Below are 18,268 nucleotides of genomic sequence, written 5' to 3'. Positions count from 1 at the left end.
CGGTTTTTAAAAGTGCTCGGATCGGCATCAGCGGTAAACTGTGCTCACCTCCTCTAATCTGAATATGTGTAATATTAATAATATTAACACTAACGATCTCTGGAATAACATTACAAACGTTGTTAGGTTGGACATATCAACAAAGTGAATTAAAGAGCTTGTTAACGTTTATATCCCTCTCGACCTATGACCGCCCAGCTTAATATTAAATAAGGAGAAAGACATCTGTAAGACTATATATTTATCATAAAATAAAATAAAAACTGTGTTATGTTGGTCTTTAATATCAGACTGATTCTTTGTGTAACCTCGTTTAAACCTGATATGGGCAGTGCACTGAAGTTCATCTTATTTATGCTTTGATGAAGATCGTTTTAATTAGAAATAGTTAGTCGGCAAGCATTAGGAACATCAATATTTCTATACATCATCTTATCAATAATCACAGCACTAATCAAAACAGTATTCTAATGGATAAAGGTGGATCTGTCAATTAAAAGCATAGACACGTTCACTTTTCTAGTACATTTAGACATGCTTAACTCATAATGGATGTTTTAGGGCTATGCCACACCATGCAAACTGTTCAAAAACATTGGGACTCGCACCCACAACCTTCATGCTTTATATGGCCAAGTACAAAAAAGGTGAGGAAAATCATGTTTTGTTAAAAAGCTGTAGAAGCAATTTTATTTCATTGTTTGGTATTAACATAATTTACAAAAACTAGCTTCACAAGAAATTATCACTAAACCAATGTTGATTTAGGCACAAAAATACATTAGAGCTTATGTTCAGGAAGGTATTTCAGTTTAATCAATGAAAATGAAAGACTCCCCATGAACGAGAAAATAACCGACTTCAAATTAAACTAAACAGAATATTTAAAAGTCGTTCAGTTCACTTTCCTGTAACTTTAGTCTAATTTGAGCCTCAGTCCTACATCTCTAACAAAACTAAATTTGTTTTGAGCAATAAAGAGAACACAAAATAAAATGACCTCAGCACTCACACTTTAAGTGGACGTTTGTAGGGTTTTGTTTGGGATACGAGTTTGTTTTAAAATTCACACCACTAAAAGGCTTCAAGCACCCTTCCATGTGCATTAACTCATTAGCAGTTCTCAATGCAGTTGAACTGCAGTAGATATAAAACGCCCTGAAATTCAACACAGACTCCAGTCATAGACCAGTATGATTCAACTGTATAACCTAAAGTCTTGGAATTATTTACCCCAAAAATCTAATAGGCTTCATTATTTCTGATGAAAAACCAAATGCTTCACACACTCTGAAAATGCGTCTTGAATGAAATAGAATAAGATTTGAACTGTAGCTCCTAACAGTTATCTACAGCCCATACCTTATGAATAGGAGACAAGAGATAACCAACACCATCGGACCCCTCAAAAAAAAAAAAACCCTCACTGTATTTCTACAGAATGTGTTATACTCCTTAATGGCTGCATTTGTAAAACATAAATGTACATCCCCACCTTCTTTTGTAATTAAATACCAAGTCAAACTGTTTGCAATGGACGATATTACTACAGAAAAACCACTGTAGGTCAGAAACACTTTGTTTGCAGCATCTTTCGATTAAAAAAACATTCATGTTTGACAGAAGGCTGAACAATACTAAAGTGACATTCTCTTATTCTAAGGTCAGACAAAATCATGTTATTTTGTCAACACTTAGTTCACAGTTGATACTCAAAATGACACATACACATGAGCTTCTCCATCCAGATAACAGCATTTTTGCCAAGGGCAAAATAAAAGAGAAACTTTGCATAAATGAAATAAGCGCTTTAAAAAGAAAAAAAATAAATCTGTTTATAACACCTTTAAAACTCTCCTCACCCACCAAACAAAGCAGGATTTAATAGTAGGCCCAAATCAATAGGCATAGACTGTTCATTGGAGCTGGTGGTTCAAATGTGTGGCACATAAATAACCTTGCGTTTCTTTATTGCGCCCCTCAATTTAAACAATTGAGGGGCCATTTACATCAGTCTCACCATGTTGTTATTATGTTTGTTTTTATTTCTGTAGCTTAACATTTAGGAGCCACTTCTAAAATGGTGTTGCCATGCTTTATAAATCTTGGTTTTGAGCAGGTGGTGATCACCGAATGAGAAAAAGGTTGAAATGGCTCCGTCACTGCCTCTGGTGATGATAAGGTGGTATACTAGATGCCACTCTGTGTTTCACTGTGAAGGGTCTTGTAGGTTGTGCATGCGTCTCTCCACGGCTGCCACCATCGTTCTACGTGCGTGCACAGTTGAGTCCAGATCTGGGACAGTGTCCTCCTCTTCATAGTCGTCGTCATCATCCTCCTCCTCCTCCAGTTGAGGCAAATCTTCATCTTGATCATCTGGGCCTTTGATTAAGTATCTCCTGGCATTTGGAAAATTGAAGATATAATTGGGTGCACAATAAATACAGAAGATAAAGCAGGTAGTGCAAATTATCACATAAAATGTTTGCTTCTGCAACAGTTTAGTTTGAAAAGAACAAAGGGCCACTAGATATCGTTAATATTTATTGTATCTAATGTAGACGAGTTATTTAAGGCATCTTAAGAAGACTAAATGGTTGTTAACATACTTTGATTTAGCTTGTTTGGACAAAACAGGAAAGGCATAATGTTTAATTATGTGTTAATTATATAAATTATTTTTAGTTTGCAGTTTAAAAATGTTTTGATGGCCAAGATTCCAACAAACAAAACAGACGGACTTGCTGCCAATTTAACATCTGAATTAAGGCTGCACGTTTTTAGCTCAAAACAAAATCCAGAATTTTTACTTAGAAAACTCTTTACTTTTCAATTTGAATTTTTTTTTACCCCTTTAAAATAAAAAAAGACACTGGATTAAATTATTTAAGTATTTTCTTTTAATTGAAAAAGTCTGTATTGGGAATGAAGTGCTACTGCAAAGATTTACCAAAGAATGTTAAATCCCTTGAGGGATTGATCAAATAAAAACCTGCTCAACCTAAAATGAATCTGTTGAGATTTTTAAAAAATAAAACCTTGCATTACAAAAAAACTGACATTAAAGAACCTCACACCAAATTCACATTTAAAAAAAAGAGGTTGTTGCGGGGGGCTATCATGTTACAGTTTGTAACGGGACTATGTCCTTAGCAACGTGGAATGCCACCACATCTGTAATACTTTTCCACGTTGCCTGCGTAGAACTTATTACTACGGTGGCCTGGAGGAGCACAGCCCAAAGACAGCCCAGGAAAAGTGATGACACTCGATTTTTCGATTTTGACTTTTTGAATATCTAATACATTCCTCAGTTCATTAAAAAAAAAAAAACCTCTTATTACATTCTTTGTTTTACCAACCGGCGAGCTTGCTGAAGTAACTCATCCTTCCTCTGTTTTAACATCTTTTGCCGCTCCTCAGCTGACTTGGAGAAACGACCTCCTCTGGCCTCCATGTTGTCTGCTTCACTGAGGCTCAGCTCTTCTGCTCCACTGGGTCCTGCCTGCTCGTCTGCTGCAGAGCTCACCTGCAGTGGGGATCGCTCGATGGCCTATGAAAGGAACACCAGAGCGTCAATTTGTTGAAGAAAAAAATAATAATTTTTGGACCATTTCTGTGGTAAAGTGCAGATTAACAAAACGAATAAATAACCTGAGTCTGAAACGGGACCTGGATGCGTCCTTCCAGAATGTTGTCAGTAGTGACCTCCACAGAGCGGGTCAACTGCAGATCCTGCATTACCAGGTAGGAGGGAACCTGAGGGAACATCTCCTGAACCTGATGGGCCTGATCATTGTTGGGTAAATCAAGTGAAAGGAGAAACATGAGAAATAATCAAAGAACAGTCATTAGGCAGTGAAAATAATTTTTTTTTTCTATTGTGATGTGCCTTCCAGTTCATATCTTAATTAATCCCACGAAAAAACTTAACGCTTCTCTAAAAATACCCATCGGCAAATATTAGTTCTAAGATAATCAAGAAATCAGTGAATGTAATTAAAGAAACAACTTAGCCACCATAAAGGAGGAGATATTTTAGTAAATTAGAACAATTTCTACCATTTCAAAAAATCAACAAATCATAATTCCAAAAAGTGTAAACAGGAACTCACCATTGCCATCAGCTGGGAGTTATTGGCCTGAGCCATGCCCAGGATATTGGTTGTGTGCATTACCTCCACTGAAAAACTAGGCAGCCAACTGGCAATGCGAGATCCTGAAAAGACAAAGATTTTCAAAATGTATGTCAAAAAACTCAACAGTTACACCAGTGATACCAATACTGAGTATTTAAGATGGAATCAGAAACAGAGAAAAGCAAGCGTACCATCAAAGTGAAAGAAGTGATTGTGTTGGTTGATATGTGGTCTTGGATCTGGAGCCGGGCCCCCTGGCCTGATGTTTTCTTCCAATCCTGCACCCTGGGGCTGACCTCGTGCCTGACCCACATCACCATTAATGTTGAGGGATGTCCGACACGTGGGACACGATGTGTCCTGCTCAAGCCATGATCGCAGACAAGAACTGAAAGGACAAACCTTTGTTAGTTTACATTAAGGTAGGAACTTTCTCTGAAAATTCATGTTGAGGCCAAGTCTGTGTCATCATGGATCTCTATGAACTCACTAACAGCCCTACACTAAAATCTGTTTTGGTAACACTTGAAGTTTTGTACATAAAGCTGACATTACGCTGTCATTATTATGACATGACACCTGTTATTAGCATTAATGAAGAGTCACGAAGTGTCATGAAGTGTTGTTCATTACCCTAACCCTATCTAACCGCACTAAATCCCTAAAAAATGCCAAAATAGCTCCAATGGTGTCATAATTTAGTGAATGACACATTATTCATGCTAATGAGAGCATAATTTCAACCTTTAGTATAAAACTTCAAGTGTTACCTCTGTTTTCTAACTGAGTAAGTGCACAAGTTGTGCAACTTAGTTCCACATAATACACATAGCTTGTATGGCCCTTAAGCACTGTTATTTTCAGCTTTTCAGAGAGTAAAGGATTGCTGAACAAATGTATAGGGATTCATGCAGAGACTACATTAACACAGTGAGATACTCTACCTGCAACTCTTACACTTTAACCTCCACTAACAAGAAGATGATTCAACAGCCTCAATTCAAACATTTGTGACTTTATAGTAACCCTGTCACACACCATATTCTGAATCAATAACTGGACCAAGATTATATTGCGATGTTAAAACATCACAAGACACAAGATGTATCGTTGAGTGGAGGGTACAAGTCGTATCACGTGTAGCATTGGGGGTCAGATAAAAAAAAAAAGAATCCACATGATGTACTACACATCAGATTGCTATAGTTTGTTTTAATTTTTTATAAAAATGAAAAGGTCATACCCAGAGTCAGTATGTTAGTATGTCCAGAGCTTAAGTCAAACAAATCCATGGTTATATTTTCAACTACAATTTTTTGGGTTATTTTTCTTATCAGAAATATATCGTTATTGCAAGCCCATTATTGTCTCTTTATTATGAACTCACCCTTACTAATCATTCTACCCATCAGGACTTGTAGCTGTTTAGACCATGCTACTGTTATAATATTAAAGTGTGCTGGCTTAACATAGCAGCAGTACTTTCTCACTCATCTCTGCAGTATTAATATTAGCAAACAGATGAGTCTACTACGATCGTGCAGGTAAAATGTTGTCACATGACCATGTTTGAAAATTAGTGATGAATTTTACAAACAGTAGAGCCAATAGAGCACAGGAAAAATGATAAAATACACGAGAAATTGGCCATACTTTTATTTGTTTACATCACTGGGTTCTTGCATGTTAGTAAAGATTTAACCTACCCGATGACATCATAGGTTAAATAAGGTTTACGTTTCCTAACCCAGGAAGTATTTTAAAACTTTTTAAAAAAACATAAATCCTGGGTCAGGTAAATCTTAAAGGAGTGTTAGTGTAGTGTGAAGGTCAAGATCACTTAAAATAAGAAGTGTACTGGCTTACTTGTGGAAGAGGTGGCCACAGGGTAGTTTGCGTGCCGTCAACATGGTATCCCAGCAGATAGCACAATCATCATCATTAGCTGCTAGCTCCTCTGCAGTTGCAATAGAAAATCTTCACCATGTCCACAGTCAATGTAAACGATAAAGCATGAATAAGTGAATAGGGCTTACAAAAGTGAAAAAATCTGGTTATAAAGCAGAACCACAAAATCAATCTGAATATGATCAGAATCATTTTTTTCTGCAGTCTGTGCTTTCTCTTCGCCCTTCTCTCTCTTTTTGGGGTTTTTCATTAGGAGTGCTATGAGATGACTTATTGTTCTATTTGCCGCTATACAAAATAAAGTTGAATTGAATTGCATTGAAAAAGAAAACAAAGGTAAACAACCTGGCTTCCATGTTGTTGATAACACGAAGGTAGTTCTTATGTTTGCGGACACGCCGCTGGACTTCATGGAAAAGATAACGCAGCTGCATGAAGATTACCAAGCTTGCCATGGACAACCAGATGTTGCCAAAAAGCTTAATACAAAAGAATAACAGAGAATATTAATATATTATTAAAGGAGACAGAAAGAACAAACTAATGAATTTTTTTTTTAAGTTGCTCTCTTACCAGCATATGAATGTGGTGCATCAGGTCCAAAAAGAGCATGGCCAACTCCATGATGAAGTCAGTGTAATAAACATACGTTCCTTTGCTCTCCCATGTTCCTGGATGGTGTAAATCCCACAGATGGATGGAGTACCTGCAGAATGTGACAGACATGCCTTTACAAATGATGGTTGGCTTGCTTAAAGGTTTAAATTGATAAACCACATTGTTTTCAAAAACAATGTGTCAAATGTCAACCTAAACCACAACAATTAAAGAAATTTTTTTTTTTTTTTTTTTGCAACACTGCACCCAATGTTTGACGAGAGACACATTCCACCTTTGGCAAGCATACTTGTAAAATAATAAATATCCTGTCTGAAACAAAGAGGCCCTTCACACTGCTGTTGGGAATCAGAAGGAAAACTAAGTGTTTTGGAGATTAGCCCTTGACTCTTATTCTGTCCCAGATAGTTTGCCATAGCTCTGCAGAGCACCCGTGAATACTCGGGTAAATAACCATTAAATTGACTCACCGCATGATGACATGCCCAGTGCGTACTGTCACCAGCAGACACTGTAGAAAGAGAAAAAGAAACCAGTATATGTAAAAGTTATGCAGTGTTCATAGGGCTGGGCGATATATCGAATATACTCGATATATCGCAGCTTGTAGTCTGTGCGGTGTTGAAAATGACCATACCGTTAAACTCGGACTTTTTTTTTTTTTTTTTTTTAAATATCTTAGTGGCATTATGCACAAAAGGTGCACTTAAATTTAGTGTTGTTTTGAAATGTCATCTTAATGACAACATGCACAAAAGGGCACTATTTGTTTTAAAATATTGTAGTGGCATTATGTACAAAAAGTGCACTTTAATTTTTTGTTTTGAAATGCCATGTGAGTTGCATCCTGCACTAATGTCTTGTTTTGAAATATCTCTGTGACAATTTTGCACAGAACATGCACTTTCTGTTGACAATTTTATGTTTGAGCCACTCACTGTTTAATAAATACAGTTATGTCAACTTTGACTTAGTTGTGATATCCCCTTTTTTGCATGAAAGTTTAAAATTGGCATATATTAATGCAGTATGATCAAGAATGTTTTAATGTAGACATATAGAATCATCATACTGGTGTGATTTTGTGCATCAAAGTGTTAATTCAAGGGTAATGCAAAATATCGAGATATATATCGTGTATCGTGACATGGCCTAAAAATATCGCGGTATTTATAAAAGGCCATATCGCCCAGCCCTAAGTGTTCATACAGGTCAAAATAAATAATTACAAATACAGTTTAAACTTCACTGAACTTAAGGATAAGGCATTAAACCTAAAATGTCTGATCGTCAAACTGAACCATTCACAAACCATGAATGCATGAGTAAGCCCTACAAAAGACATCATTGATGCTGTGAAATGACATTATTCCGTAAATGTGAAACTTGTGCTGAGGGAAAGGTTAGTCCAAAAAGGCCTATTTTGTTTATTTAGTTATAATAGGATTGTTTGTTTCAAAAAAACATCAAAGTAGTAGTTTGTCTTTGTCCCCGTAGTTTTTGTGCCATTATGGCTGGAGTCTATCACCTCTGCTGCCATAAAAGACAGTGTGTGCATGCCATGGGAAGCTCCCAGCAGACCACAGACAACAGCCAGGCCAATGCAGTCCAACAGCAACGAGACCAGCAGACACAGCACACGCACATGGCTGTTCATAGGAGTAGAGGGAGAAAACGAAAGCTGGGGAGGAGAAAAGACAACAAATTGATACTGTTTGCATTTAGGTTACCTAATTAGTAAATCATTCATTTGTCAGGAACCAGGCCCCATAAACAACTGAAATATTTATTTCATTTAGCAAACAGATAAACCTACTGGAGAAACTATGGCTTTAACTTTTCCTTCAAAAAGTCTCATTCTGAATCAGGTTAGCTCAGTCCTTTAGCGGACAGTTATAACAAAGCCAAATCAAAACCTAAACATCCAAAACCCTCATAACATATGCAAACTTTATCCATAACCTACAGGATCACAATGGCCACGTTTACATGGGAGCTTTAATTCCTCTTTAATTCAGAATAAAAGTTAAATCCTCTTTAAACCGACCTTGTAAACACTTAATTCCTAATGCAAATGCAAATGACGCGCTGGTGACAACATAACCCAAGAGCCTTAAAAGGCACGAATATGATGAAAAGAGTGGATGGACGGAAGCATAAACATACGGACTTATTGCACACACGCGGACATTGGCAAACAAACAAACAAAACTTCACTAATGACGCACGGCTCATTATAAACAGTGTTGGGAGTAACAGATTACATGTAACAGCATTACGTAATCAGATTATTGTAATCCGTTACAGTTACAGTTTAAATAGTTGGTAATCGGATTACAGGTACATTGTTAAACTCAATGTACTACACAACGTTACTTCTCAGTTGGATGTTAGCCCACAGGCTGATCATAGTTAGCATGCTAACGTTAGCTTCTCTTCTTGGGTAAAGATGTCAGGGCCGAGATCAGCCGAAATGTGGAAAAATAACAGTAAACTGAAGAGATGGAGGTGTGTGTGTTATTGTTATTGTTGTTGTGTGCGCGCGCAGATGCTATGTGTGTCTGCCCTCGCGTGTGCGTGCATAAAAAGGTACGATTGTATTTTATATCAGACCTTTTTAACGTGATGGTTTACTACCTGATAATGATTCCATGGTTTATTGAGTATTCCACACTTCTCTCATTCAACATGTTACTGTTCCATTAATATGTGATGCCTAACATGTTATTATTGAGAGCTGAACAGTAATTCTGATATCTGATTTATTAAAGATTTTTTTTTGTATGCAGTTGTTGATCACAGTGATTATTGATCACTATTATTGCTTCTGCCTGTAGGCCTGTTTATTGTCCAAATATTTGAAAGCTTTAAACTAAAGAAAAGCTTGAAAATTTCGCACATTGGTTTCAGAGCTCATTGGTTTGTTTTCAGTGTGATTTGCTTCCTTTAATTAATCCTGATGAAATACTTTAATGTTCAGCTGCTCGTCTCTCACAGTGTGAACATTTTGTTAGTATTTAAACTAATAACTAGTTATACAGAGGATGTTTTCAGATAAATATTAAATACACACAATATTAGACAGTGATTTGTGCTTGATTTGAACTGTTCGAGAAAAACCTTGTGTAACAGACGAGTTACTAATTGATAAAGAAACATCCCTACTCTGTATCTATTTACTGTCTAATCTGTCTAAGTTAATACAAGGCTACTGTCTGAAGTTTCTTTAAAAACCAAGTCCTCAATGATGTGGTAACATGGTTTGTTGAATAGACTAGTAGACTTCACACATTACATTTAAAACAGGTGATTATTATGAGTATAAATTATTACTATGAAGTGTAATATCACCATCAGCACCTATAGAGGATTTTGTATTTACAATAGTCTTGATTCTTTTCAATGATAGCGGCATTCCTACACTTAAAAAAATATAAATTAATGTGGAAGTAATACAAGTATTCAGATTACAATACTCATTACATTTTTGGGCATATAATCTTGAATATGTAACTGATTACATTTTGAAAGTAACCTTCCCAACACTGATTATAAAGTTCATCTTCCACTCAACATCCTGTATAGTGGAGGTAGAGCAGCTGTTGCACTAACCACTGGCTTTGATTGACCAAAGTACAGTGTTCTATCTCCTTCTCCGCGGAGCAAAGCAAAGCAAAACCATGTGTTATTGTCGAGCTGCTGCTTTAAAACAACAATCAAAATAAAAGTGAAAACTTTTCTCATTTGGTCTTCTATGTTGTAGCCGAAAAGAAAAGGTTTGTTGTGTGTTTTTTTCTGACAGACGTGAACATGTCACGTTCGCCCCCTGTTCAATCAGAACCCTTCCCAACCCCAGACCTAAAGCTGATCTGAATAAAGCCAAATAAACCTGTTTTCCATGTACCTCAATTCAGATTAAAAAACATCATGTAACCATGGCCTATATGAAAGTTAAATAATTCAACATTTGCTAATCAGCATGTAAGAGATAAGTAGAGATAAGTAGTTGACTCAGAAACAAAGAGCCATTCAAACACAGTCATAAGTGACAAGTATGATGACCCTTTCAGATCATATTTATGTTCCTGTCTGAGCACATGCTGAAGGTTTGTCAGGAGGAGAGAGCACACCTGAAAATTAAGGGTAGCGACTAAAAAATAAAGTGAAAAAATTATGAAATAAAAGTAACAGCTAATGCTTTTTGGTCTCCATTTTAGTGTGGTGACTTCAGGCCAGCCATGAGTCACACAAGACATTTTTAACCAAAGACACAGATACCTTACAGTATTAGATCTCCTCTCAGCCACCACACAAAGTCACTGTCTGTTCTAAGTGTTCCCGCAAGCAAGAAGGTGATTAAACTTGATATTCTGTTTTCCTCAACAGGCACAGCACAACCTGATACAAGTCAACATAGCCACTGAAACTGTATCAGTCAAACATATTAATACCACCGACTAATAATAGATTCTGAAAACAGTCCAATCTCATTTAACACACTTAAGGAACAGAGATCCCAACATTTAAAAGGCTGCTGTACAGAGGAATGTAAAACAAAATGCATATAATGCTGGGGTTATGGTATCACAGTTAAAGGTCGGTGTCATGTTTCCCCTCAGTGATCAGGTTAGATTTGCTACAAATAAAAAAATAGTTTTGCCGATACCATAATCTTTACAAATAAAAACTGATCCACTAATTACAAAGATTGACTGAGTAAACAAACATTTTTCCACCTTTGAATACAATGGAAATAAGCCATCCATTGTTGTAAATGCTATTTCACTATCGCAACGTGGGAGCAACACTGAAGAGGGTGCTCTAACTAGCACCAGATTTACATGTTTACTTTCTCCTAGCAGCAAGTCCAAGCTAGGGACAATGTGGCTACTTTGGATTCCTTTCTGTACTGTGAAACACTGTACCTATTTCCTTTTACCAACATTGGTTCCACACTCAATCCAAGAAGAAACTATGATAACACAACTCAAAGTTTTACACATAAATGCTGACATTATGCTGTCATTAGCATGATTAGGATGTCATGAAGGCAGTCATTAAATGTTGTTCGTTATCCTAACCCTAACCCTACCTAACCCCACTAGATCCCTCCACCTAACCCAAAAAATGCCAACATAGCTCCAAAGGTGTCATAATTTAGCTAATGATAATGACAGCGTAATGTCAGCCTTTTGTATTAAACGTCAAGTGTTACCAAAACGACTTATATGAGATGCAAATTTGGAGTTTGCCTAATGCAGTCCACTGACCATCATAATTTAGTCCTGGTATAATTTTGTCTTATTTAAACATATTCACATTTTTCTTTCATCAAACATATTACACCTTTGGAAAGATAATTTTTTCTCAATGTCTAGTGTATATATATATATATATATATATATACACACATATATATATATATATATACACATATATATATATACACATATATATATATATACACACATATATATATACACATATATATATATATATACACACATATATATATATACACACATATATATATATACACACACACACACATACATACTAGGGCTGGGTATTGCCAGTTACCTAGCAATACGGGCAGAAAACGGGCAGGTAACATCACTGCAGACCCCTCTCACCCTGCACACAATCTGTTTAAACTCCTCCCCTCAGGCAGACGCTACAGATCACTGTACGCCAAAACTACCCGCCATAAAAACAGTTTCTTCCCCCAGGCTGTCACTCTGATCAACACTAAACAGTCAAAGAGTGTGGATCAATCCGACACATGAATGTTCATGTACATACCTTTAATTTAAATGTTCTCCTGCACTACTTATCAATGCTCTACTGCACTATTTTCCTTTTATTATTAAATTTTATTATTATCTTTCTTCTCTATTATTTTCCTTCATTTTATCTTGTTTTTTTATTTTTATTTTTTTTATTTATTTTTTTATACTATTATTATTATTATTATTATCTTGTTATTTTATCGAGTTTGCACATTCTAGTCTAACTACTGTTTATATTTATACTTATGTTTATACTTATTATCATCTTTTCTAGTTGATTGTTTATTATTGAATGTTTTCACTATTGGAGAGAGCACAGTTGACCGAGTCAAATTCCTCGTGTGTACAACATACACTTGGCGAATAAAGATGATTCTGATTCTGAATACAATACATCACAATATTTATTTATTTTTTTGCCCATGATAACGATATCACGATACAGCGATTCTGTGATGATGGATATATCGTGGTAAATTTCATCCACGATACATTACGATATCTGTGTCCCTAAAGAAATTCTGAATTTATTGACTGCACCAAATTCATTTCACAGGAATTACAGAACATTGTCAATCAATTTCACATGACTGACAGCCAAGTAAAACCAAATGTATACTGCACAGTGGCTCTTCTTTACATACACACGCGCACACACAGTCAATTTGTAAATATCCTCATCAACTGTCTCACTGTACTGTGTATGTAGTACATTATGTCTGTGTATCATGTACATATATAAATACTGTATATATTGTTTTCGTTGTCTTGCATGTTCCAATGTATAACATTTTTTAAAAAATCGATATTTGACATCAGTGAATCGATAACGTACCAGAAGACGAAACCTCGCGATATATCGTATCAATATTTTGGCACACCCCTAATATATACTGTGAAGAATTTACTGGGGATTTTACAGTAAACACTTGGCAAAAAAGTTGCCAATAAAGTATTGTAAACATCACATTAAATTACTGTAAAAACAATTACAGTATAATACTGTTTAACTTTTACATATTTTGTTGTATATGAATTACAAAACTGTATTGTATTTTTGCAGAAAAGTGGTATTTTTTTGTATTCATGTTTAAAATTACAGAATTTACCTGGCAACTAAAATTGCCAGTAAATAGCTGTAACTTCATTTTTACAGTTAATTCTATTTTTTACGCCTTTCTTCACATCAGCAGCTTTTAAAGAATATGCATATTGTGAAGCATTCTGAATGCATTAGATTCCCTTCACCTGTTAAATAAAACCAGAGTCAGAGTTGTAAAAAACACTGTATTTATCAAAAACATTCAGTTTTACAGTAAACCTGGTGCTTTGCCTGAACAACTCCTAAAACCAGAGCCCGAACACAAACAGCTCAGCCTGATAGGCTGTGAGCAAGGAGACCGAGAGGTCAGACTGGAGACGGTCCGCTGTGGTCTGCAGGCTCTGTCTTTGGGGGACACCGTAGACAGCCGCGGGAGCAGGTGTACCGGGGGGGGTGCCTCCGCGGTATCTATGAGGGTCCCAGTCTCTTCTCCCGCTGCAACGGCAGCGCCATGAGGGGGAGATATGGGTCTTGCTCAGACAGGCTAGCTTGGTGTGCTAGTGAACAACGCACAGTGCTGAATAGGAGTGTGACGATATCTCGATACGGCGATGTATCGCGTTATTTTTCCACACGATCGATTATCGATATGCTCCCACTAAGCATCGATTTTTTAAATTTTTTTTTTTTAAATTTCTTTTCTTTTTTCAAAACCTTTTCCGCTTTTTCACTAAAATGTGGAGGTAGGTCTTCACAGAAATTTTGTCAATGTTTGTTGAAGGAATCAATATATTGTTTACTGGAATAATGCACTATAATGGTGTCACTGGTAAGAAAGACCCTATTTTTTGTTTACAGAGAGCACTATTGGAGACACTTATTCATTTATATTAGTATGTTAACACTTATTTACAGAAATGTTCCACTAAAATAGTGTCACTGTTCATAGAACACTTTTTCAATGTATTGTCTTTTAGAGATTGTTATGGCAATTTTTATATTCATCATAATATCGTCAAATGTGTGTTCATGTGTACAATTTGTCATGTTTTAATACATGATGACTCCATTACTCTTCGCACTTTTGAACAGCTGAATCATGTTAGATTAAACAGTACAGATCGTATTGTACTCAGTGCAACAGTCTCTGCTGAAGGCCATACACACGAACACACACACTATCAAGGATGGATAAGTGTGGCGCCCAATCTTCCTCATAATATACACGTCTTCATCATCCTCAAATGTTTCCACTGTTGGGTATCTGACTCCCTCCTTCTCCTCACCTCAGGGTGGAACTTTTCTGTTATCTGTATAAAAGCTAAAGCTGTGAAACTGTTAGTTAGAGTGGGTCTTGCCTTTTTGCTCTGCCACGAGCCTTTTGCCTTTCATTCTTTCAGGATGGAAGCTTCTTTTTTACTCCTTTTTTATTTAATTTTATAATAAAGCTTTTTTATAAAATCATCAATGCCTCGCCTGGACTCCATCATTCAACCAGAGCAATAAATCATGTCTCCAAATGAGGTCAACCGCAAATTTGCCGTGACAAGATATAAAATAAATATTGTATTTTTTCACTTAATCTTTTTTCTCTTCTGTCATAGATTATCGTAGACTGATTTCTGAACAATATATCAATAATCGCAGTATCGTCATATCATGAGATAATCATTATCGTGAGCTTTGTATCGCGTATCGCATCGTGAGGTACCCAGAGGTTCCCACCCCTAGTGCTGAATGAGTGGATGAAATCTGTTCCCTCTTCAAATCACCATGTGTGCATGAGGGAGGTCCCACATAAACAATATTAAACTGTAATACACACTCTACAGGGAGAACACAGATTTCCTGTAGTTTTACAATATATCTCTGTAGAAAATTGACACTAACTAGTGTAATTAGTTTTTTACCCATGATACACTGCAGTACAAAGTTAAACTTTGTAAAAGCCAAAAACAAGAAGTTACTGTATATTTATACTGTAGAAACTACAGCAACCAGCGTGAGAAAATTTAAATACAAACCTAGTTTTTTCCAGCTTGTTGACTGATTTAAGTAAATACTTTAAGAGGTATTGGTTAACAAGAAAAAAAAGGCAAAGTGAACTTCAACTGAAAAAGCCTAAAGCCTGACAAAAATTACATAGTGATACATAATGAATAAAAGGATGTTGGGGGAAAAAAACATAATTAAAAGCATTTTTTCATAATTACTGCCTTAGGCTCATCAATCACACTGAGGATTATGACACTTCTGTTTACAGCGCTGCTTTTTACCTTTATATTATAATGCTATATTTTGTTCTTTGTATTGTAAAAAGAAAAAAAGAAAAATAATCTAACAATAAAAAATCAAAAGTAATGGAGTACACCACAGGAAATCATTCCTGCCTGTTATGAAACTGTACAATTCATCACTGTAACCTGACAGCTTTGATTCTTGTATATATCTGTATTATAATTCTACTCTTGTATATTGTATTATCATCATTATTTCTCTTATTTTATTTTTTCTTCTGTAATGTGTGCATGTGTATTTAATCCTTAACAGTCTTTTACTTAATTATGTAAATTTTTCCTCTTTCTTTCTTTCTTTGTTTAGTGTTTATTCTTTTTATTTTTAATATTTATTGAGCCTCTGTAACGCAAGTTATTTCCCCCTGGGATAAATAAAGTGCTTCTGTATGGAGAACTGTAAACTTCCTGGATTACAACCAACCTCTGATTGAAGTTAAGAAATGGCTTACATATTCAAAGCGGTCTTTGCAGAGCTGAACCATGAGGTGAAGGAAGATCAAAGCAGCGAACCACAAGCACCACATGACCACTTCCTCCACAGTTTGCACGTTCAACACACCAAAGATGAAAATGAACTTGTAAAAGATGATGTTCCAGAATTTGTCTTTAAGGTGCTGAGGAACAAAAACAAGTATAGATGGAATTATTTGTCTTGCTGCTGCCTCTACACCTGGAGCTGAATTACAGAGAATTACCTGCTTTTCGCTGACTCTAAGTGGCCCAAACACAACATATTGGATCAGTTTTGCAATCAACATCAAAGAGCAGCAGATAGTGTTGACTAACACCTGTGAAAGCACAGAAAATACTATTAATCATCAAATCCATCCAGTTTAAGACTAAAATAAGTATTTGAATATAAGGGAGAAGATAAATTACCCAGACAAAAAGACTATTAGTGACCAAATACCAGAGGACTGTTGTAGCCAACTCTGTGTTACTGACATCACTGTTTACATCATCAGGGATTAAATCGGACTGGGGCAATGTCTCCTCTGTTTCTAAAGCCCCAAAGCCCGGATCAGTCACAGTGGTGTAGGCACTGAAGATGCTACCAGCCAACAGGGCCACACTGAGGACTGTGTACGTCTGCAGACTGGGCCAAGGAAACCTCTCCAGAAACATAAGAGGCATGATGGTTACCGTTCACTACTGCAAGGTGAGGAAAGGGCTTCGGGCCAACCACCTGAGACAAGAAAACAACAAGAGTTAGCCAATAGCACTGACTTTGTGTAAACATGAGATCAAAGGTAGAACCAATATGACCTAGTGAGAACTTTTATCATGACCAATTAGTAAATGATTAGTAATAAAGGTAAATTTTTTGTGCCGATGTTTTTTTCTTAAAAAAAATAACATTTTGGACAATGAATTCCCGAACTAGTATGTGGATGCTCTGATGGTTTTCAGGCTATAGGTTTGTGGTCGAGGAACATAAGGTTAAAAATACACAACAATGTAATTAACTAAGACAACGTTCATAATCAAGCACAAATACAGCCAGGTTTAGATTAATAAAAGCCTTGAAATGAGTGTCAGGCCTCAATATTGAGTGAATCTTTCACAAATCAGGGACTCGCCTTCCTCACTTTGATTAGGATGTAAAATTTTCAATTTTCATTGAAAACAAATAACCATGTTTTTTAGGTATTCATTATCTTTAGAATGCCTGCAATGGCCTTTAAAATAAACACATTTAATCTAATTTCTATGGCATCGATGAGTACCAATAGCACGAAAACATTTTGTAAAAGGTAAATAATTACAGTGCTTTCATCATTTTTCCTTGATTGGACCATTAAAGTTAGAAATCACCAGTATGTACTGTAAGGTCTTTAACTTGCATATATTGTGGTGTGATGTTTGCATTAAATGGTGAGTTGTTAAAACATAGAAGATGGATCAGAAGGCACGAGATTAGAGGCAGTCTGTCATGTTGACAGTAGTTCTCTTGTTGCATTAGCAAGGCTAACTTCCTTTTAGCTCGGTGAAGTTTATAAGAGTATAATAAATACAATTAAAACTAACCAAATAACACAAAATCCCGGAAGTGGGCAGTGAGTTCACTTGCCATGTACGTGTGTAACACAGCGCGATGATAACCAAAGCGGGGTTGACGCCCCCGACTCTGGTGATTCGTGCTAACTAGGCTAAGGTTAGCTTCGCAGCTACACGCTGTTAGCCAACACTTAACCACAGACTCGTATAAACCACCGCTTACAGTTGCTCAGAAGTGTATTCACACCCAGTGTCCGGCGTCTTTCGGTGAGGACAGCTGTGTTTAGCTCAGTAGCAGAACGTAGACCATCGAAACAAACGCCATCGTTGTGTTTGTTTCAGCGAGCAGCCAGCTGGCTTAGGCTAAAGGGGCGGTCTTTCGTCAAACGTAACCATTACGTCAGTACAATCGCCGACTGCGTCTGACGTAAAGTAGCGCGTGTTATTATGACACATTTTATTCATAATACCACTGAA

The 18,268-nt window shown here is 36.4% G+C and overlaps 1 protein-coding gene across 1 annotated transcript; it reads right to left on the bottom strand.

The window, feature by feature from the left end:
• Positions 1-662: 662 nt before the first annotated feature.
• LOC114458230 (E3 ubiquitin-protein ligase AMFR-like) lies at positions 663-18,189 on the bottom strand. The gene is made up of 14 exons (XM_028440579.1): positions 18,015-18,189; positions 16,673-16,979; positions 16,489-16,581; positions 16,243-16,407; positions 8,194-8,346; positions 7,136-7,176; positions 6,621-6,753; positions 6,393-6,526; positions 6,006-6,116; positions 4,331-4,527; positions 4,116-4,219; positions 3,655-3,789; positions 3,363-3,553; positions 663-2,399 (listed from the first exon to the last, which is right to left on the bottom strand). Exons 2-14 carry the CDS (start codon positions 16,925-16,927, stop codon positions 2,210-2,212), a joined length of 1,902 nt encoding a protein of 633 aa, XP_028296380.1. The 5' UTR covers positions 16,928-16,979; positions 18,015-18,189; the 3' UTR covers positions 663-2,209.
• Positions 18,190-18,268: the final 79 nt, after the last annotated feature.

The sequence above is a fragment of the Gouania willdenowi genome, chromosome 3 (genome assembly GCF_900634775.1).
Source record: "Gouania willdenowi chromosome 3, fGouWil2.1, whole genome shotgun sequence".
Lineage (NCBI taxonomy): Eukaryota > Metazoa > Chordata > Actinopteri > Blenniiformes > Gobiesocidae > Gouania > Gouania willdenowi.
This window is presented reverse-complemented; position numbering and strand designations above follow the sequence as displayed.